Below are 22,199 nucleotides of genomic sequence, written 5' to 3'. Positions count from 1 at the left end.
GGGAAATCTTCTGGGACTAATTTGCAAGATATGATGGGACAAGACTCTCTGCTAAGGCCTTCCATATAGTCAGAATTCAGGGAAGAAAAACGAGGCACAATGTGTTCATTAAAGGGTTTTTGGATTTCTTTCTCTAACATCATGTCATCACAGTCATGTCATCATTCTTGCTGGAACTATGGTATCTCTTTCAGCCTGACAATATCACAGAAACATCAAACACAAATACTCCTTCAAGCATCAGAAGAAAATACCTCTTCATCCCACAGGACCTTATTAGCTGAAGAAAGGTTCAGGCACCAAAGCTAAAATCAAAGATTAATCCAAAACAATCTTTAATATGTCTGAATTGACATATCTTTTAAGACATTTTTGTACTGTTATTAGTTACACTTTGCATTCTTTTGAGGCTCTTCTAAATATATCTCAATCTTTTTCCACTGCCTGATGCCAGCCTCTTGAAGTCGATATATTAAGGCTTTCATTGATTTCACTGAGCTTCAGAATCAATATACAAGATACACCTTTGTACATTGTCTTCAAACATAACATTTAAAGTCCAAAGGAACAAAAAGGAATCTGAAAGAGTTAAACCATCTTGAAAACTTGTTTGATAACACTGCAATAGTATGACAAAATTATAAAATGTTAACAGTTATTCCTTTTACTTTATTTCTGGCTCCATATTATGTATTTACAAACCAAGCTTTCTTACAAATCGAAATGAAACTGTTTCTGCTTTGCATCTTGCCTGATTTTTGTTCAGTCAAAGGCTATGAGCCCAAACACAAAGCAGCTTAATTTGTATCATGCTTCTGAATTGGCATTTAGAATATGTGTCCGTAATAATAAAATACCATGCTGTCTCGTTTGGGGAATGTTAGGATTGATGGATTAGTTCTTAACTTTCCTTAAAGGCCACCTCAGGCTCTGAGGTACTCGGTCTTCTTGCTCTACTCCAAGATAACACCTTGGAGCCTCAAAAAGACAATTACTAGCAGTAGTGTTTGATAGAGAACACTAACTAAATCTCATGCCATCGTTGTCAATATTCAAAACATAGGAACAATTTGGGGAAGCACTGCTTGCATAATCAATTTTATTTATGACATTTTACTGTGAAAGTTTTGGCTTTCACAAAATTTCTGCTTGTTGAAGAATCATGACTTGGGAACAAAAGAAATGCAATCTGCACAGATGCTAACAGCACGCTTGAACATCCTTATCCTGGGTGAGTGCCTAAATGTTGAAAACTATGTTTCCTATGCAGATGGGGTTGGAAGAAAATGGCTTGTTTTGTGAAGGCTCTACAGGTGTCATCCACAAAGATCTCTCAGTAAATGTTATTGAATGGGTACCCATCTGAGTAAATACATTCTACATATGGGAAACTCTCATTTTGTCTTCCCCTTTCTTTCCAAGGGTTTTACTGCACTTTTTATTTTATTTTTTACTCAGGAAAGGTGTAATCTTTTAGGCTAGGCTTCCATGCTGTTCCCATTGGGCCACCAGTTACTACCGCACTGATTCAGTTTTTCCACAGGCCATGCCCCGAGCTGAATTTACTGCACGTGGAGCCAGAGACTTGTCACAAGTGACATGCAGAAATTAACTTCAGGTATTACAGAAAAATTTGCAGAGCCAAAAGTAACAAGTGGCCGATTCCTGGAAACGCCTGAGAACTAGTGTGAAACAGCTCCATTTCCTACAGAAGAGTGTGTTTTCTAAGGCTGCTTTCACAGTATGGAAAGGGTTTTCTGGGTTTGCTATTCAGAAAAATATTAGGAACATTAATAATCAGCTAAATAATACACCTTCCTCTCCAGAATCAGCACCAGCTGTAGGCTTGCCAGCCACATTATTACATTTTGTAAGTCTTTTAGCTAATATCTCAATTTTAAATATAAATCCTATTTCAAAATATATTCAAAACAGCTGAAGTTGGGCTCTTGAATAACAATGAAAACATTATGATATTTTTAATATATGTTTCTCAACATTTGCACTATTTCCATGTTTCCCAGACCCATGAGTCATATTATTCTGGATGCACAGGAAGGCTGAGGACTCAACAGATGCCATGTGTTTTTGCCTGTGTCCAGTGAAGTCAATCTGAACATGCACAACCAATCTGATGTTTCCCAGAGTTGCTGGATTTATTGGATTTATTGTGTATGCTTAGATTGATTGGACTGTCCAGTAGATGCATTACTTCCTGTAAATATCATGGATAATGCTCTCCAGTGCACTGTGCACTCACACACCCACACATGCACACAGGAGCTGCTGCCTGTACCCCAGGAAAGGAGTGTAACTGTTCTGCTGGTGGAAGGCAAAGCTGAGCCACCTTTGGATGGCCACCCAGGAATTTTAGATGGGAAGATATCCACATAGAAAGGGAATTTTACATACAATTTTTATTTAAATAGACTAACCCAGTAATGAAGAATTAGAACTTCTAATTTAATTTATTGCTGATTTTGTTCACTATTTGAAAATTAGACTTAGATTGTATTATATGAGTTGATTGTTATGATTAAATCCTGTAAAAGATTCAGAATGATGTAGTTGACTATGTAATGTTTTACATATCAAGACAAACCTAATGCTTTTCATAGCTCCGCTGGAAATGAAATTACATGCAAATTTCACATTTTTTATTCCTATGGTTCAGTGTTTTTTAACAAATTATTTTCTTAAGGATTTCTTAAGGCTTTGTAGTTTAGGACTGCAATCTGCTTGCTATCCATGTGGAGTAATACCAGAGATTATCAGTATTTAAACTGATGAAGAAGATATATCATGTCTCTTTAACATCTATACAAACGCACAACCACAACAGATTGGCTGCAAAGGACATAATAACTTGATGGAGACCCTTTCTGTGTTTTTGGTTTGTTTTTAAGGTATACTAGTTCTTTTTTTTAATCATATGCTTCCACAAATACAAATACATAACAAAATAAGTAGAGTGGAAGCCTTCACAGTCTTATAATACCAGAGAGCACCAAATCCTCAGTCGCTCACAGATCTTGTTGAGCAGAAACTTTTCTGCATCTTTTGTGAATCCCACAATGTGTCTTTTACAGTGGACAAACAAATGTTGAACTGCACATACATGCAAACACAGTAGTATTTGTGATTGGGTTTTCCAGGGCACTATATTAAGCAGAAAGTGAACAAATTAAGAGCAACTGCCTTACAAACTAGTTTAGGATATCTATGGAAAATCTTACTGGAATTACGAGTAGTCTTGTTTGTGATTTCAGTATTTTATCAAGGAGGAAGCATTAGTGATATTTTTTTCTCTTTTGTATGTATGTATTTGTAGCAATGAGGGTTTTTTTCCTTACTGATTTTCTTCTGTTTGCTCAAGACCTCTTGACTGATTCCTACAGAACCACAGTTAATGGTAAATACAAATGTCATGACTACAGGATGTACCACAGCAGGATTTAATGGCTTTGCTTCTTATCCAGTTGTTAGCAGGATGGATCCAGCGTAGAATCAGTATTACTCTATTTCTGCTCTAGACCCCCACATATCCATTTCTGATTCATTCAGCAACACTAGAAACCAAAATGATGCCCTGGTTTTCAGGATGCAAAGCTGCTTCGTGCCCTTTAAAAAACAGATGACAGACGTACCTCTATACATTCAAAAACTTGATCTTGGATTTTCTCTAATGACTTTTTACTGGTCCACTGCGCTCTGCTGTGCTCTCCTACAACTGTTTGATTTCACAACCCCACAGGAATAAGTAATTATTTAAATAGGCAATGCTGGTCCAAATCTCCGTTAAGTAGGCACTGTCAACTGTATTAGAAGTGGCTCAATTACATTTGGCAATTTTGTGAGGGAAAGCATTATGTCCTGGATTACCGTTTCTAAGCGTATGTATATCACTAAGGACCTCCAATTAAATTTAGACTACGTGCTTAGAAGGAAAATGTTGGGCCGTCACCGTTCCATCACTATAAATTGCAGCCTTTGAAACCAGGAGCTGCAAAATGCAGCTTAAGCAATACTATTGCATTTTGTTAACCTGATTTTGTCTCATATTCTGATGAGTCACCTAGATCAATTCAATATATAACATTTGTAGTGAAAAGGAAACAAAAGCTTGAGTAGCTTTACCAAAGACAGTCAGCTCTGCTGGATCGCTGTCTCGCTCCCCCACCATGTTGGTTCCAACACAAGTGTACATGCCAGCATCACTTTTTCGTGTATTAGAGATCATTAGCTTCCCACCACGTATCTGTTTCAAAACAAGAAATATATTTTTAAATTCAGATAAACAAAAAAAAATCAGAAAAAAGCTACACACTCAGGCAAGTTCCACAAATTAAGCATTTTAATATTTTGTTTGTAAATATATAAAAGGCTTCAAAAAATAATAATCCCACACAATTAAATACCTTTATGCTGCTCTAGAATGCATTTTATCTTACTGATTGATTTTAGATGCGTTTCATTTTTTGCCTTTGCTTTTCATTAGATGCTTTACATTTCAAACACTGTCATTCCTTGCTACCTCTTTGGCAATGCAGTGTGGTTGCATTTCTTGCGTGATGATATGTAAAGCACTTCTGACATCTCTCTGAAGAAAAAGGCAGTTTCGCTTAGGTTTACTTAGTTAGTTCATTTTATTGTTACTGGTGCCTGAACAGTTTCCTTGTTCACTGATTTAAGACAGATTTTCTCTTCTCCTTGATGCAAACAGATTGAATGTAGCCCAAAATGAGAATTCACCTGACTCCCACAAGCCTTAATGTTTTCTTGGGTACAAAGGATATTTATAGAGAGAAAAAGCAGGGTAGATGAAATAAATAAAGTAACAAAATTGGAGGTTAAAAGTTAGAACATGAATGCAGTGCTTCAAAATAAACTTGGAATATAGCCAAAGAAACTCGGGAGTCAGGGAATGGTATCTAGCTCCCTGCCACTCTACCTTCCTCCTTTATTCTTGAGTAGACTGTAGCAGAAACAGGATGGCCTATAATACCACAAATAGCAACTACTTGGATTGTTTAGCTTGGAATACTTCCCTAGGTATTCAAAGTAATGAACAAGTTTCTAATAGTACTTCCACATCGAATAACATCAGCACTGAATGAATTACATATCCCTATATACAATACAAAACTTTATTAAATTAATATCAATAGTGAAAAACTTAACATTCAAAAATTAGGAACAAAAAAACATAACATTCACAAATTAGGAATTATGTCCACACACCCTTAATTTGTCCCATTAGTTTGCACATACCATGATATCATTTCTAGTCACTTGATAAGATAATTCTCTCTGCTGGAACTTTTTTCATCCAGTTCACGGAATGAACCATCACAAAAATAAAACAGTATTTCTCATTTAATATGTATTCCTATTCAGGGACAATCATTCTTTAGAGTATAACTTCAGGCGTTGCTTAGAAAATACATCCCAATTACTGTACTAAATTCAACATTACCAATGTAATCCTAAATTAGTGTCATTTTTTTTCCAAGAGAGTATTTGCATATCTCATAGATATGACTGGTTTTATCTTTAAAACATCTCTCTGAAATAAGGTCTGATATTGTTCTCATTTCAGAGAAGTGAGGTCTAGAAAAGATAAGGCCAAACTGGTCAAAGACATCCACTAAGTCCCAAGGTGAGACAGCTCACATCTAATAGCGTACTTTATACAACCAAATCTAGGGCTCTAACAGACTTCAGTTGCAACAGTTGCACAAAGCAAGCCTCAGGAAGTTCAAGCTGGACACTTAAACCAGTAGGAATAAACAACTTTTACCCCTCATTTAGGAAAGGTCACAGACAAAAACTGTCAAGTGTAACAAGGAGTCTCTGTGGGAAAGGTGAATACATAGAGAAATACTTCTCCCTCTCTCCCTCTGCATTTTCAGAAGCCAGGGCTCCTCTCTCTGTCCTTCCACCACTTCACACAGCACAAGGCTGTCCTACTCCAAGGGTCTGCGAATTCAAAGCCGTGCAGTTTCTGACATCCACTTCAGTGGTGAACATGTTTAGCTACGGAGAAAGACCTGAAGCTACGACGGTCTGCCATGCTCAGCTACTGGGCTTTAATGCAGGTCCCATATCTATGAACAACCACCTGAGCTGTACTCACACTGATCCGCTCTTCCCTGTCATCAATGCGGACTTTATCCTTCTTCCAGTAGATGGTAGGCTCAGGGTGTCCACGAGGTGGCTGGCACTCCAGTATGGCAGGCTCTCCAGCTGCCACCACAACATCTGTAGGGTTTTGGCGGAAGTCATCCCGTAGCACTAATATCGAAAATGAGGGAGAGAAGAAAAAAATTACTAGGAGTGACATCATTGTAAGTGGGGGGATAAAATACATACATATATAGAATTAAAAAAAAAAAAACACCTCTCAACTATTATTAGGTGATGATTTTGTATCTTATATTTACTATAAAATACCTCATAAAATAAGTTGGTGAGGCATGACCTTTTATTCAATGGAAGCAGATTTGATATACATGCCTTTTTTTTTTCCCTCCAGATAAAAACACCACCCTGCATTTAAACAAACAAACAAATAAATAAATAAATAAATGAAAGACCTGTAGCACCCATTAGTTTTTTTGGTGCTGACAGGTTCACTTCCCATTATGAGAAGCAACACTCCTTGTAAAAGTAGTACTGCAGGTCTGATATCGGTTCTCTTCATAACAGAAAACAGCATGCTGAATATCTGGCTTGCGTGGATCTCCAACTTGAGTAGCTAGATAAGGAAGTGACACAAGTGGTATTGAGTTGCTGACTTGCACTTTGATTAAAAGTATTATTGTTATTACTCTTACTACTATTATTGTTATCATGAATACATGATTAACTGATCACCAGTTCTGAAAGGAGTCACTGAAATCATGCCACTGCCAGTGTTCTTCCAGCATTTCTTTTTTTTTTTTTTAATATATATATATTTGCAACTTTGACCAGTGTTGTCTCACAACATTGAAAGCAAAAAACATTTAAATCACCAAGCTGTTTGAAAATTAGATTAGGCAACGCATGCTAGCTTCTTATGTAAATCAAGCTCCTATAAAGAAGATTTAGGTCCAACTACCTGACTTCAGTGTGTTAAAATGACATCCACTTCATCGTTATTCTTCCATGTGTGTCCTAGTCTCTAGGTTAATTGACATTTTTATAAATATAAAACTGAAAATATCTCTAGATGAGCTACTGAAATAGAATTTAGGGCATTTCCCCTACTTGAATTTCAGCTATGTATGGCTTTCATTACAGCTTTAAAACAGTTCTTGCCCTTAATGGAAGCAGGGCCCTCTGAGAAATCAGAAAACACCGTATCCTAGTGAAGGGGCAAGTCAGGAAGAGTTCAGCAGAAATTGCTCAGTCTCATTTCATAAGCAGAGATAATTTACTGCTTTTGATGTTAATAAAATGTGCCCCATTTTAACATTCGGAACTGAATATTTTTCTGTTCTGTAATAAGACACAAGAAACTATGATTAATACATATAAGAATTGGTCTCTGAATGGGCTGAGGTGAGCAGGCTGTATAAATGTGGCACCCAAAATGACATATGAGGTAACTTTTATTGTTCTGCATTTTGGGATACACAGGTAGATCCCAGAGGAAGGAGGAAATTAATTGGCAGTTAATTCTTTTTCTAACAGGAAAAAAAAAAAAAGTGATTACTTAGGTCTTGCTCTTCAAGCACAAAATAACATTGATAGGACACAATTGGCAATGGATGCAACTCTGGCAAGAACACATTCTTCTCAAGTAACACACCAAATAGATACTTTTTTTTTTTCCAATAGATAATGAAAGACTCAACCATGAAATATTTCTGATTAATACAGATAACTCTATGCCTTTGATTCCCAATACCCAAACTGACAGAAATAGAATTTATAGAGCTTCAAAATGAAATGGAATAAACTTAAGAACTGCACAACACAGAAGTAGTGAGCTGAAGATATGGGTTGTTGACTATTTGGCATTACACAATTTTTCAAACAAAGCCAAGAAAGCTAATACTTTAGCAGCCTCAGGGAAAAAAAAAAAAAAAAAAAAACAGGAAAAAAAAAGAAAAAAAAAAGGTCATACAAAACCACCTATTTTGGGAAGCATCTTCATGTGTCTCCGGGATCACTATGATACAGGAAAAAAAAAAAAAAAAAAGTACTTCTGGGCAGTGATATTCTCTCTTTCACACAACTGGTAAACAGACAGGAAACATCAACTTCTTCCATTATCATTACACACAAAATAGTATTAATTTTTATTGCCTTGACTCTTTGTATAATTACAAAGCTCCAATGCAAATCCATTAGTGGAAAATCCCCAGAAAATCAGCAGATCCTACATCATAATGACTTTATACTCCTGACTCCTGGCAGCAATACCGAGAAAACCATTTTCCCTGAACGTTACACACAGCTATATGAAGCTGACAAACACAGTTTCTTGACGTGATACACAGCAAATTACATTAACTTTCTCTGAATCATTCCAGCAACTGTGCAAGGTTCCAATCAGCAGCAGAATATGAGGCTACGAGGGGATTTGATTTTATCACATTCCTTTACCCAAGTCCTACTGCAAATGTGGCTTGAATGGAAGACAAAATTGATACTACAGGCTTTACTTAATCTTGCTCTGTACCTCAACACATATGTGAATCTTGAATAGATATATCTCAGTGTTTCCATCTATAGCATTCTGTGTTTGGGATAAAAACAAAAAATGGTGGGGAAAAATGAAATAGGGAAAAATAAAGCAGGGATAGAAAGAGAGAGATAACAGAAAATTTGTAAAATACAAAAAAAAAAAAAAAGAAGAAAGAGAGAAAACAGCCCAGAGAGGAAAAGAGTGAACACTAAGTTCAGAGAGAGTGAAAAGAAAAAGCCAGGTAAAGAAGGAAAAGAGTAAGAACGACAGCACAGAGGGAAAAAAAAAAAAAAAAAAAAAAAAGCTAAAGAATAGAGGGCACAGGCTGCCATTTCTCTGATTCGGTGCTTTTAATACAACGTAACACGGACAACACAAAGCTCAGACATTAATCTGATCAGCACAGCCACCCCAGCACATCCAAACGTTGCCCTGAGAGAGAAGCAATGGGGTTCAGGAAGGAGGAGATCTCGGGGTGCCGGCCAGCAAGCTCAGCTGCCCCAGCACTGCGGCAGACCTCAGCACCACAGAAAGCAACAGAAGGAGGGAGCATCAACGGGAAGTGGAGCTCACACGTATTAGGAGGGTAAATGGAAAAGTTGCAGCACAGCTTAGTGCATTCACCATATCTAATGGAACAATCATCTGTGAAAACAGAAAAGCGGTTGAGAGCTGTGGAGTATTACTCAGCCAATTATCCACAATTGCCATACACTTCCAAATAACTGCAACTCTGCTGGAGTGGATCCCCTCTCCCAACACTGGCAGGTGGCTTTTGTTCCCTTGTGAAGCCAGCCCTCCTCAGGCGTTTTTTTTACGCATTCAGCACAAGAGGTGAAGCGCCGCCATTAGGCTCCCACCTCTTCACCCCACGTTCCTCCTTGCTGTAGCCCGGTGTTAATGCAGGCTGGGCTTGCCCTTGGTGTTACTTGACGTTTAACAAAGGACACCAAAGGCCAGGAGAGCTAAAGGCCCCACTCCCTGGGTGAAGCAGAACGGGGCTGCTCCCCTCCACCGGCTGGCAGCAGCGCTGGCTCCCTTGCACTTGGCCATGCACAGCCTTGGTGCCGCACTAGCTCCAGGAGCCCCAGGCCTCACTGCTTGGGAGGGCACTGCAGGGCTAGAGGGTAGAAAGGACAGCTAGATTGCATGTACAGCACACGATGGTGCTGTAGACAAAAGTTAAAGTTTGATCAGTCTCTTTGTAGTTATAACAGGCTGATGCTGCTCAAACAGGATAGATGTCTGTGAACCATCACGTCGGCCTTTAAGGGATGCAAAGCCCTGCGTGGCCACTTACAGGTATCCACGACCGCAATAATGAAAAACAATGACATCTAGCAACAGCAGCGGCAAGATAAACGCTTCCACGCTAGGCACCTGCCAGAGTCAAGAAAAAAGACAAAAAGAAGTCCCTGCTACCACGGCAACTGCTCACCAGCACCTGCCAGCTTAGGCCCAAATCCAGACCTTGGTCAAACCGATGCTCGTAAACTCAGGGAATTATATGGAAACTGAATTAATTTCCTCGATTGAGGCTCCAGAAATTTGTTTAAAGGAGCCAGAGATAAAACAACAATGTTTATGGGGTGGGAGGAAAGGTGGAGGGGTCAAAATTATTCTAGGCTAGATATCCATGCCTTAATCCTGCTTTCCACTACAACAGCTTCCAGGCCCTTAGAAAGAAAACATGTTTATAGGATTTACATTTACATGATGACTACAAATAACCATCTGTCTGTTTCCACTTTTTCAATCTGGTCCATGTCCCATGAGCCCCCAGCCCATGGCCAAATCAGTGAAGCTGGAAGGAAGAAGCATGTGCCCACGCGGAGGCTCTGGAATAATTGCCTTCTTCTCCCACCAGCACTCAGCTCTCCTCTTCCTTCCTCCGACGTACACAGCAAACATCTGACATTACTGGGGAGGGGAGGGAGGGAAAACCTCCTTTTTCTCTTTTTCAGTGAATGATAATGTCTTAAAACACAGCTACATCTGTCATGTTGACTAGAAGGTATAAAGAGATACCGACTAAATATTAATGTGCTTCTGTAACTTGGGTCCTGGTAGTTTATCTTGTCCCTTCTGTTCCATTTGGTGCTTATCTGAGGATATTATGACTCTCACATAGGGAATTTACATAGCCACACTGGTCGTAGGTTGGTTATATGCCACACACAGGTAGGTCTCCCCTGATCCCAAGGCACTGCCCCCCAGGTATTTTCCTAAATCCTTGTCTCTCCACCACTGCTTGGCACTTCTCTCCTACGACACATACTGATATGCACAGTCAACATGAATTATTATGTCAGATAACTGCTTAGATGTCACACAGCGTATGTGTGCATAGATTAAGGGATTAAAATACTTGAAATAATGTATGGTGTAGGAGGGTATTTCAGAGCTTGGGTAATATTTATCACCTACAGAAATGGCCTCAGAGCAAGCTGGCACTGCCTGCTGGAATGGAGTGACAAGAACAAGGGGTCACAGACAGACTTCCTTGTTAAAAAGAATAATACACTTAGAAGATGCTGCTGCCCTACCTTCTGTTTAAGCCTCTGTCACATTTTGTATGGGAAATTACAAAGTCACAATTAGGCAACAGTCCTAGGCAGGGCTCCAAGGGAGTCTTGAGCTCCCTCTGCATATGCACAGCCCTGGAGGAGCTGCCAAATAACCACGAAAATCTTTGTAAAAAAAATACTTTTTTTTTTTCTTGTGTCTACTTTCTTTTTCCTCTCTCCTGATACAGATATTGCCTAGGAAACATGAATGCTAGCTAATTTACTGTAACTCAAAATGTTCAGACTTCACTGTTTACAAGGAAGTCCAAAACCCGAGAGATTCATTTTCAGAGGTGTTAGGGTATTTTCAAAGAGTCCAGCAGCTTCAACAATGTCCAATTAGTAGGGCCCCTGGAAATCAAAGTGAGGAAGAGAGTAGTAGGGAGATATCTGCATAAAGAAACAGAAAATGCTCTTCCTTTCAGATTCAGCACCTTTCTTTGGCTTCATCCCTTTTTCTCACTCAATATTCCATGTGCTTCTGAACTTAATAACCTACTTAGTACTTACAGTTATAGGGAGCTTGCTCTTTATTTTCAGGCCTCAGCAAAAAGCAGAACAATGTGGAAAAAACACTCTGTTTTTACACATTCTCTAAAGCTTTTAACAGCTCCTATACGCAGATACAATTGTTTATAGAATTTGGACCTTTGATGAGCATTAACGTCTAAACGTAAAGTGAGAGACCCTTGCTTCTGAACAGAGAATTTATTAAACAAAGTTAACAGAGAAGCTGATAATCATAGTGTTATAAATCAGGTGCATGAACAGCCACTATCAAATAAGTATGGTGAATGGAGTTATATCCAGTTGGAGGCCGGTCACTAGTGGTGTCCACCAGGGCTCAGCATTAGGGCCAGTTCTCTTCAATATCTTTATTGGTGATCTGGATGAGGGGATCAAGTGCACCCTCCATAAGTTTGCAGACGACATCAAGTTAGGTGCATGTGTCGATCTGCTTGAGGGTAAGAAGGTTCTGCAGGAGGATCTGGATAGGCTGGACTGATGGACTGAGGCCAACTGTATGAAGTTCAACAAGGCCAAGTGCCGGGTCCTGCACTTGAGGCACAACAACCCCAAGCAGTGCTACAGGCTGGGAGATGTGTGACTGGAAATCTGCCTGGCAGAGAAGGACCTTGGAGTATTGGTTGATAGTCGGCTGAATATGAGCCAGCAGTGTGCTCAGGTGGCCAAGAAGGCCAACAGCATCCTGGCTCGTATCAGAAACAGTGTGGCCAGCAGGCCTAGGGAAGTGATTGTCCCCCTGTACTCGGCTCTGGTGAGGCCGCACCTCGAGTACTGTGTTCAGTTTTGGGCCCCTCGCTACAAGAAGGACGTCGAGGTGCTCGAGCGTGTCCAGAGAAGGGCAACGAAGCTGGTGAGGGGTCTGGAGAACAAGTCTTACGAGGAGCGGCTGAGGGAGCTGGGATTGTTCAGCCTGGAGAAGAGAAGGCTCAGGGGAGACCTCATCGCTCTCTATAGGTACCTTAAAGGAGGCTGTAGCGAGGTGGGGGTTGGTCTATTCTCCCACGTGCCTGGTGATAGGACGAGAGGTAATGGGCTAAAGTTGTGCCAGGGGAGGTTTAGGTTGGAAATTAGGAAGACCTTCTTTACTGAAAGGGTTGTTAGGCACTGGAATGGGCTGCCCAGGGAATTGGTTGAGTCGCCATCCCTGGAGGTCTTTAAAAGCCATTTAGATATAGAGCTTAGTGATATGGTTTAGTGGAGGACTTGTTAGTGTTAGGTCAGAGGTTGGACTAGGTGATGTTGGAGGTCTCGTCCAACCTAAATGATTCTGTGAAGTAGACAGATTTCAAATGGAGTTATTGGGAGATTTTCATACTTTTTCTCTAAACTTCAGTCTGAGATGTACCCCAACTAGCTGACTGCACAAAGGTCAGGAAAGAAGACAGGCTTTTTCCTGTCTCGTTTCAGCACACATTGACAGTCAGACTGTCATCTTTCTCCAACAGTTAACCCAGTTAACTGCTGACCTATTTTCCCTTTTTACACAACTACACAGGTATACAAGTATTAGTTATTGCAAACATTAGTTATGATTTGCTTCTGATTTTTTAGAGGCTGCTATTGTGCCAAATTAAGTGTATGCAACACAGCTTGAATACACTTACTGAAAAACTGTATCATGTCGTTGTGATTCTTTGCAGTCTCTTGAATACAATCTGACATCTCCATAATTTTTCTGAAAGATTTTATTTAACTACTAGATGGCAAGAAGAGTGGAGATTTTTCTAACTCAGAACATAACATATTTATGTTTAAGTTTCTTGATTGAAAACAGAGTTCTATCACCTGTCTTCATTGCACTGAGGTACCAATAAACTTCTCTCTTTTTTTAAATTCCTGTCTCCTTCCACCAACAAATTCTGAAGGCTACAGCTAACAGTCAGCAAACTCATTACCCATCTGCCATAAATCTTTAAAAGCATCACTGTGTTTTGACAGTCAAGAAAGGCAAAGGGAAGCATAAAACAAGAATTCTTTATGAATGCAAATATCTTAAAGACCACATTTAAATATTTTCAGAAATCTAAAGCTATACAAAGCAATATGTTGAAAATTTTTCTCTAGGATATAAAGCAGTTTTCTTTTTTTCTTATTTTTAAAGCATAATCAGTCTGGATGAATGCACTGCCCTGACTGCTAATGCTAACAAGGGACATATTACCAAGAGTTATATTTCAGACACTAAAAACCCTATTACTTGCTAAAAATTTTAGAGACTTTACAGAAGAACTGGTACCACAATTGCAGACAGCAAACTTTGAAAAATATCCATTGTCTGTTGTAAGCCTTAAGATTTAACAAAGATCAGACGTTTAGCAGTTTACTACAACAGTTATTTAACAATCCTTCAAACTCAAGTCTGACATTAGCTTTTACATGCTCTTTACATTTCATGGGCTACATTTTCAGAAGATTATGGGCAAGTAATTTATTTTTCCCAACAAATGTGAATATCAGGTGTGGAACTGAACACAGCTTCAAAAACCACCATATCACAACTGAAGTATTGTACTTTCACTGCTGCTTGTACGCCAGCATATCTACTTTGCAGCAAGAATATGGGACTAGTTTCCCCCAAACCACTAGAAGACTCTTCACATCAGCTATGCTTCTCTCCAAGCAATGCAGCAGGGAGGACTGTGTTTGGTAGAAAAGGCAATCCTCAGTAATCCCTTGTAGGCTACTGTCAGAAAAAGAATACTGGACTGGATATGCCTTTGCTCTCTTGTACTACAGCCATTCTTACATTCCCATAAGCATGTATATATATATATACGTATATATATTTTAAAAGCAATGGCATCCAAAAAACCTGAAAGTTACTGATTGTCAAAGATACATGAATGAATATCAGGTATGAACTTTTGATTAATTACCTTAGAAGAGCATGCACAAACTGCATCGTATATACAGAGTACACCACAGAGATTCCCCAGAAAATAGATTTAATTAGTAAGTGCACAAACCACCATATCACAGCATGCAGGCTTACTGCTGTGAGCACAACAGTAGAATTGCCAGGTACTTGCAGCACTATGTTCAACCTAATGAATGCTACCTAGTTTGCCACAGCATCGAGCCGTTGTGTTTTTACTTTTTCCAGACTGAAGTTGGTTCTCCTGCAACCACTTATGCTGCTTCAGTCCCCTGGGCTTCCAGTTCAAGCCCAATCAACACACCTAAAATGTACACGTACCTTCAGTAAAACAAAGGAATAAAAAAGGATGAGAATGACAAAACCAAGTACAAATGAATGAATATTTCTTGTACAAGAAATATAAAATGTATGCGCTTCATTTAACCAATATAATACAGTCTGCAATCTCCGAGCTCCGTTGAAGTGTGAATAGTCTCTAATAAACTTCCTGTATACACATGCACAACACATACAACAGCAGCTGGGACGCTTTCCCATCTTGGCAGGGGGTCACTGTCACATCACTTATATACTTCAGCCACATTAGGTAAAGCATCAAACAAAACAGGCTCTTGCCCTCTAACATAGGAACTCTCTTCCTTCCATCCCCCATCCTCGTCATCTAACCCTGGTCTCTATCGAGCTACATCTGGTAATTGTACACTAGAAGTCATCTATTCAGTTTTTCTGAGCAGGATTATGATTTATTTATTTATTTATTTATTTATTTTGTCAGAGATTTCATGTTGTTTTCCTCAGAAGTCAGGAGTGAAAACAAGATATCTGAGCAGACATACCACAATGGGTATTTCTCGACAACCTTTCATAACATAAGCTCGATAAGTTTTGCAAGGGGACTGCACAGCCATACTTCATCAAATATGGAGCAGGAGATGCACCCGCAGCTGGTACACAGAACGGGTGGGAGCCTCCTGCTGCTTCTGGACCGCCTCACTTCCCATCCTGCAAACTGTCCTGGTGCCAACAGGCCATGTTAGAGTGCTTGCCAGATGCCGTTTCAACAGGCCTGCTGTATAGGCCTGGCTGGCCTCGTGCCCTCTGTCCTGTAGACGGGCAAGTCACTGCAGACAGGCTCCGCAGTGATATTTCCTGCAGGGCCCAAGCCCAGGGTGACTTTCTAATTGCTAACCTTCTGGAGGGCTTGGCTGTTCTCACTTTTTCAGAGCTTGACCCAGCAAGTAGAGACTGGAAACTGCATAAAGCATGTCTGCATTGATGTCACTGAGACAGGCCCTGTCATTTGAGGGTAAGGAACAGAAGACCCAAGCGGAGGAAAAAGTGTCGATGAAGGGAGTGGGACAGCAGAAGAGGATGAGCTGCCAGTATGTGCATGCATGGCTGTAGCCAGTTTAGGCAATCCTCTCTCCAAGAATTTATGGCAAAACCCCAATCCTCAAACTCCTCTAATACTTACGACTACATATTATTCTAATTTTATATTTTAATATTCTACATTAAATTCAAAAAGCAAGGATGCGTGTTCCAAAGACATTGTTCATTAAAACTCCTGTCCCTAATGACAGCAAGAACATTTGTTTCCTCCTGTGTCTGTTTGGTTGTTGCTTTTTTTTTTTTTTTTTTTTTTAATTTCATGATGGAATTTTCTTCATAAAAGGCTCCTTCCAGGTTTAAAAAATGTACACAAAACGTTAGATAACAATTTTTCTGGATTATCTTGAATAATACAAAATCATGTTTTACTTATCATTCTGCTTCATGCATTTCAGTTTGCAGAGCTCTAAAGAACCAAAGGAGCAGTGCGTTATGTAGACACCATATTAAACACTCCTAGAAGAGAGTCATTTGAGTTCTGTCAGTATACTGCCAACTAGGAAATGACCCACAAACAACTAGATAAAATGGTAGTTTTGTACTGTCTAACCACGGGCAGGATGCCCAGATTTGTGATTTTATGCAAAACAAAGAAGATAATAGCATAATTTACAGGAAATCTTATGCAATTTTGAGCTGCTCAAATAGTGTAAGGAATTACTTTCATGCAGTATGAAATATAACTGTCCCATTTACTTTCAAAAGAGAAAAAGTATATGAGAGTTCACATTGCCCTCGTTATTATTTACAACATTGTGACAAGAGGGAAAAAAAAATAAAGAAGCAGGAGCAAAGACCAACTGTAATAGCCAAAAGCAATGATTTTGAAAGGGAAGTTTCTGCACCCAGAGGGAGACCAGAGCCTGGGTGTCCAGCTCCACCCTCCAGTTTCTCTATTCTGTACCTGAGACTCAAAATGACCTTCAGCTGCGCGGTTACACCAGCTCCCAGACACACTATTGAAAACACAGTAGCGTAATATTTTGACTTGCAGTAGAGGTGAAACAATCTTTTTTTCCTAACTAATACCACTTTCCCAAAGTGCTGTTTCATGTGCAACAAATTTTGCATAATGGAAAAACTAACAGTACAATAAAACTAGAACAACAAAATAAATCCCCTGTGTCACACATCCTTCTAAACCCTTGGTGCTCAATAGTCCTCTGGCACTTCAGTACAAGAGAAAATCAAGGTAACTATGTAACTGCTGAGGGCTTTAAATTATGAGAAAACTAGCAAACAGCACAACTCTCCCTAGTCTGGTTATCCCAGACTATAGAGGAGAAACAACCTGAGAAGCATCTGTAAAACAGCCTGTAATGGGTGTGCCACTCAGCAGCTGGAGCTCTTCTGATGAAGAGCTCACATTTCCCACAAGGGTGTTGGAGTTGGAAACACCTCTGCTAATAGAATCATAGAATCATTTAGGCTGAAAAAAGCCTCTGAAATCACCTAGTCCAACCTTTAATCCCACAGTTAGAACATAAAATCCTTTTTACAATCTTTCCCCTCACTTCGGCTTTTATACATAAACAACTAGTGCAATGAAGAGTCTATTCCAGCACTGGCACATTGAATAACCAAATATTCCAAGAGGTATTGTTTTAAATGTGAACCTCCCAGCACACTGAAGTCATCCATTTTATTCCTTCTTAGCACTGAGTTTAACTAGACACAAGGTACCTGTGTGTGTAACTCCCACGAAAGATTTAATTTGTGTACATTCGTATAGCTACTGTCTTTTCTCAATTGGATTAGAAAACAAGAGGCTACACTGACAAGATAAAGTGTTCAAGCATCATATGATAGACAAAGTATAATACTGAAATAGGCAGATTAGATTATTAGACTAGACAGGACTGGATGAAGGGAATTTTTAGCCTGCCACAGTATTCACCTGGGATAGATTTTAGGCCAAGTAGCACAAATGTTTTCTTCCATGCCAATTAGAGAAAACAAAACAAAACAGAAAACAACAGAGAAATTCTCCTGTTTGGAGGATTTTTAACCTAGATCATTCCACTGACTCAGTTCACAGCCCAGATCCATAAGCAACTGAGAGAATGACAAGTTATTACACGCGGAGGAAATGAGTGGCCAGGAGAGAATAGAACTACTTAAACCAGATTTTCCACCAAGGAAAGTGTATTGTAAAACCATGCATTATATTTCCCTATATTTAGAACAAGGAATACATAAAACACAATAGCTCATATAACCAGTGCATGCTGTGGGATTTCTCTGAGACCAGGAGAACTGGAAACATTCTCTAGTTTGCTCGTGCAGCTTCAATTAAGGCAAATTGAATTAAACTGTCCCTTGAGGAGGACCTCTGTAGCTCTGCTCTTCCATTTCTGAATAGTTCCAGATGTGGGTGTGGAACATTTTCATTTCTCTCTGAAGGCTTCCACATGCATAGCTGTGCTTCCATACTCGAACAAAGAGGTGAACTTCTGGGGGGGGAATATGTGGGGCGCTAAACAATGCCCAGCTGATAGCTCAAACATGTTTGATTTTAACAATCTAATTCTCTTCATCAGGGCTTCCTTACTTACTAAGGAGCAGACAGGCCAGCTGCAAACAGCTCATGAGAGATGGAAGCGCTTCTACTGCTGAACAACTGGAGGCTGAGTGCAACGTAGCTCATGATTACGCATTCAGTGGCTCTTTGCTTTCTTCCTGTCATATACAAAATTTATTACCTGCTTAATAGCTACACTTTGTACTTCCTTTTGGGCACCTATTCAATCCAAGGTACTAATTATACTTCTTTTCTAATGCCTCCAGTACCCTGACTTCTGTCTTGAGGAATCATTCTTCCAGCGTAGGTCTGCAGGTTCACCGCAGCGTTTTGAAACTCAGCAATTTTCTAATTCTTTACCACCCTCAGGGCACACCTTTGGGTCTCACATACAGAGGAGCGATGGGACTCCAACAGGTCTAATTGCTGATCACAACTCCCCACTTAGCAGACATTTGCGAGAACTCTCTTTCCCCCACGCCAGCAGGACACTGGAGATCAATGCCATTTTTCTGAAAATCATGAAAGCTTTGAGCCCTCCAGAGTCTTCCCCCTCCTACTCCCAGTAAAAGATTGTGACACCAGCAAAACTCTTTTTTTTTTTTTTTTTTTTTAAATAGCAGGTCACCGGGCTATTGTATGAACAAGAGAGCATTATACTAATTCAGTGCAATTAATACTTTTCTTAATATTTTTTTTTGTGTTCATTTCTAACCAGACATCTCAGGGCTCTAAGCCACAACCCTCCATACAATTTTTCAAACGGCTAAACAGAAATGCCAACACTGGCAGATGCAAAGCAGTAAATCTAATATGTAACTGAACTTACTGAGCATGAGGAGTTTAACTCCGCATTGTGCAGAGCTTCCTAATGAAATTCATCTGAATGTACGGTGCAGCTGACAAAGAGCTGCTGCATGCACAGAGTGCAAATTTACCTGGCACTTCTGGGCCTCCAGGAGCCTGGACTGCAGAAATTCAACAGCTTATTGTTGGAGTGGGCATGCCAGCAGTGCTGGCAGTTTAGACTCAGATTTCTCTACTGGCCTTTTTTTTTCTTCTTCTTTTTTATTTTATTTTATTTTTTATTTTATTTATTTTTAATAACAAAACCAAGACATTTATTCATAACCTGCCTTCAGATCCTAGTGGCAATGGTAAATCCATTAAACTTTGCTTTCACTGTTCATGATGTTTATAAAAATTGTAGGTGGAATTACAAACCAGTGATACAAAGCCTGGCATTTTTTCTCCTCAGATGTAATAACAAGCTGGATAAGAATAAAGTTGACCCAGGGATTTCAATACAGAAGCTTTCATTGGAAACCCGAGCAGGAGTGTGCAAGCCCATGTTTTTATGTCAATATAATAATGTCATTGCTGCACCTATTAATAAGTATAGATCTCATGATGGATTCTTGGTTGATGGACATCATAAAATGTATTATATTTCTTCTAAAACAATATAATTAACTCTTAATGAACCCTTCCCTTTCACTAGTAAATTCAATTTTGTCTAATCCTTGGGTTTATGGTAATATTGAGCTCATTAAAATGTTACTTAAAACTCATTAAAATGCACACTGAGAGGTAACAGCTTCATTACAGTAATATGTTGTAAAAGAAAAAAGAATGCTTTATTACCATTTAATTGTTTCCAAAACTGAATACATTTGCATAGTGATGAGGTTCACAGGATATTTTCAGTAGTACTCAATAATTAAGCAGTTCAGTAATTAAAAATGCATTTTCTAAAAATAATTTTATGTTATTGCTTAATCCCTGTTGTGTTTTTCAATTGGGAGAAGTGCTCATGTCAATACAGCTTACAAAATCGAGCAACACTGATACCTGCACTGATATTAAAAGACACATCACTTTAATCTCTAGGTAAAATTCTGTTTCAAAATAATAACTTAAAATTGCTGTCAATCTATTTTACAAGTCAGACTTTCTAACAAAGTCATGTAATACCCATACAATCATTTTTCAGTACTGGGCAGAACCAGGAATTATGCAGCGGCCTCTCAAGTGCAAAGCCTTACTGTAATTTTTATCATTTATTGTTACGAGATGCTTGCACGTGACAGAACAGAGGTCAGCTGGCACCTAGACATGACTCGGGAGGATATCAGCATAACTGGGACTCTGCCCTAGCCTGTGTTCAGAAGCAGAAGCCCTCAAGCCAGGGCAATTCTGCTACAGTAGCATCACCCCTTCTTTCTTGCTTTGCCTCTCGACAGGGGCTGTCCTAGCTCAAAGACAAAAGGACTCCTCTTGCACAGCCCTGCTAACCACGTGCCATCTTGCTCTTCACTGCTAACATGAGGCTGGGGGTACCAGTAATGCACTGCTGGCCAAATATATGCAAGCAGGAGCAGGAAGTGTCTGCACTGTAACAGTGAATGTTATTATGGTTAGATATGTGATTAATAGGTTTATACTTAACATACAAGTCCAATGACTCTTATTTCAACAATTTCTATTGGAAAAAAATTGCTCTGATGGTTTTGAGAAATACTCTGTGAAATTTAGAGGTCCAGGCTTGTTTTCAATGTATCTCCTTACGGTAGCAAATAAACATATATTAACAAAACAGTCCAGTGCTAGAGATAGAAGCTACGTCTCCTCAGTAACCTCAGCACTAGGCATATTTAGTGTCCATTATTTGCTATATGACATCTACTAAGGAAAACATTTTGCTAACTGAGACATGATGGCTTTAACTGCAGAAGAAGGGTTACTAGAAAAACTGCCATACATTGCCAGGATATGCAGCTTGGACTCTTAGATGGGAAAAATAAAGCTCTGAAGCCTTGAGTCATTCAAGGATCTGTCTAACATGATACCATTTAAGATTCCATGAAGTGTTAATTTAGTGTCAGTTACTGTTCTTTTCTATGGCTTCAAATATTATTATTTCTACTTCTACAAAAAAAAAACATATACATATATATATATATATAACATACATATACCACAACACATCCAACATGGATTTTTCAAACTCGCTGTTTGAAGCAAGGCAGAGACAAACTTAAAACTGGATGCAGCAGGTTAGACACGTCAGTGTAAGTGGAACAACAGAAAAAAGTGCTGCGCTCTACACCATTAGAAGAGAACAATAGACTAAAACAAAAACAATCTAAAGAAAAAAGTCAAACAAAAACCAAATTTAACATTTTCACCAGCTGTTGAGTGAATCAACAACCGTTGTCTCTATTGAACAAGTGAAAAAATGCACTTGTATGTAATAAGACAGCATTCCCATGGCACCAGGCTGGTACAAAATGAAATAAAGTTATCAGGCTTACCATAGATTTCTTGGGGGGGGTGGGGGTGGGGTAGACAGTTAACTGATCTCAGTTCCCAGATGTAAATGGGGACTAAATCAGAATTCTTTTGCTCACGTTTTTTTATTATTTAAATAAATTAGTTTCAAAGATTTTTACAATCTCCTCTATTTACTTCATATAGTTCCTCCCACAGTAGTCCAAGTGACAACTCAATAATGCACCTCATAACAAAATTTATTAAAAAAAATCCCAGGACAGTTACTCAGTGATACAGCAGTGAGTAGGCTGAAAAATGTTATTTAAAACAGTAAGTCAGGTTGTTTGTTTGTTTGTTTTTAAA

At 39.1% G+C, this 22,199-nt stretch overlaps 1 protein-coding gene across 1 annotated transcript in view; it reads right to left on the bottom strand.

The window, feature by feature from the left end:
* Window positions 1–22,199, bottom strand: part of ROBO2 (roundabout guidance receptor 2) — a 435,081-nt gene that overhangs the window by 143,760 nt on the left and 269,122 nt on the right. The window contains exons 5-6 of the mRNA XM_050710499.1: window positions 6,137–6,294; window positions 4,138–4,258 (exon numbers count right to left, since the gene is read on the bottom strand). Of these exons, the coding sequence (XP_050566456.1) occupies window positions 4,138–4,258; window positions 6,137–6,294 (279 nt within the window). The remainder of the gene's footprint in view (window positions 1–4,137; window positions 4,259–6,136; window positions 6,295–22,199) is intronic.

The sequence above is a fragment of the Cygnus atratus genome, chromosome 1 (assembly GCF_013377495.2).
Source record: "Cygnus atratus isolate AKBS03 ecotype Queensland, Australia chromosome 1, CAtr_DNAZoo_HiC_assembly, whole genome shotgun sequence".
Classification (NCBI taxonomy): Eukaryota; Metazoa; Chordata; class Aves; order Anseriformes; family Anatidae; genus Cygnus; species Cygnus atratus.
The sequence above is the reverse complement of the archived record's forward strand: the minus strand, read 5'-3'. Positions and strand labels throughout refer to the sequence as shown.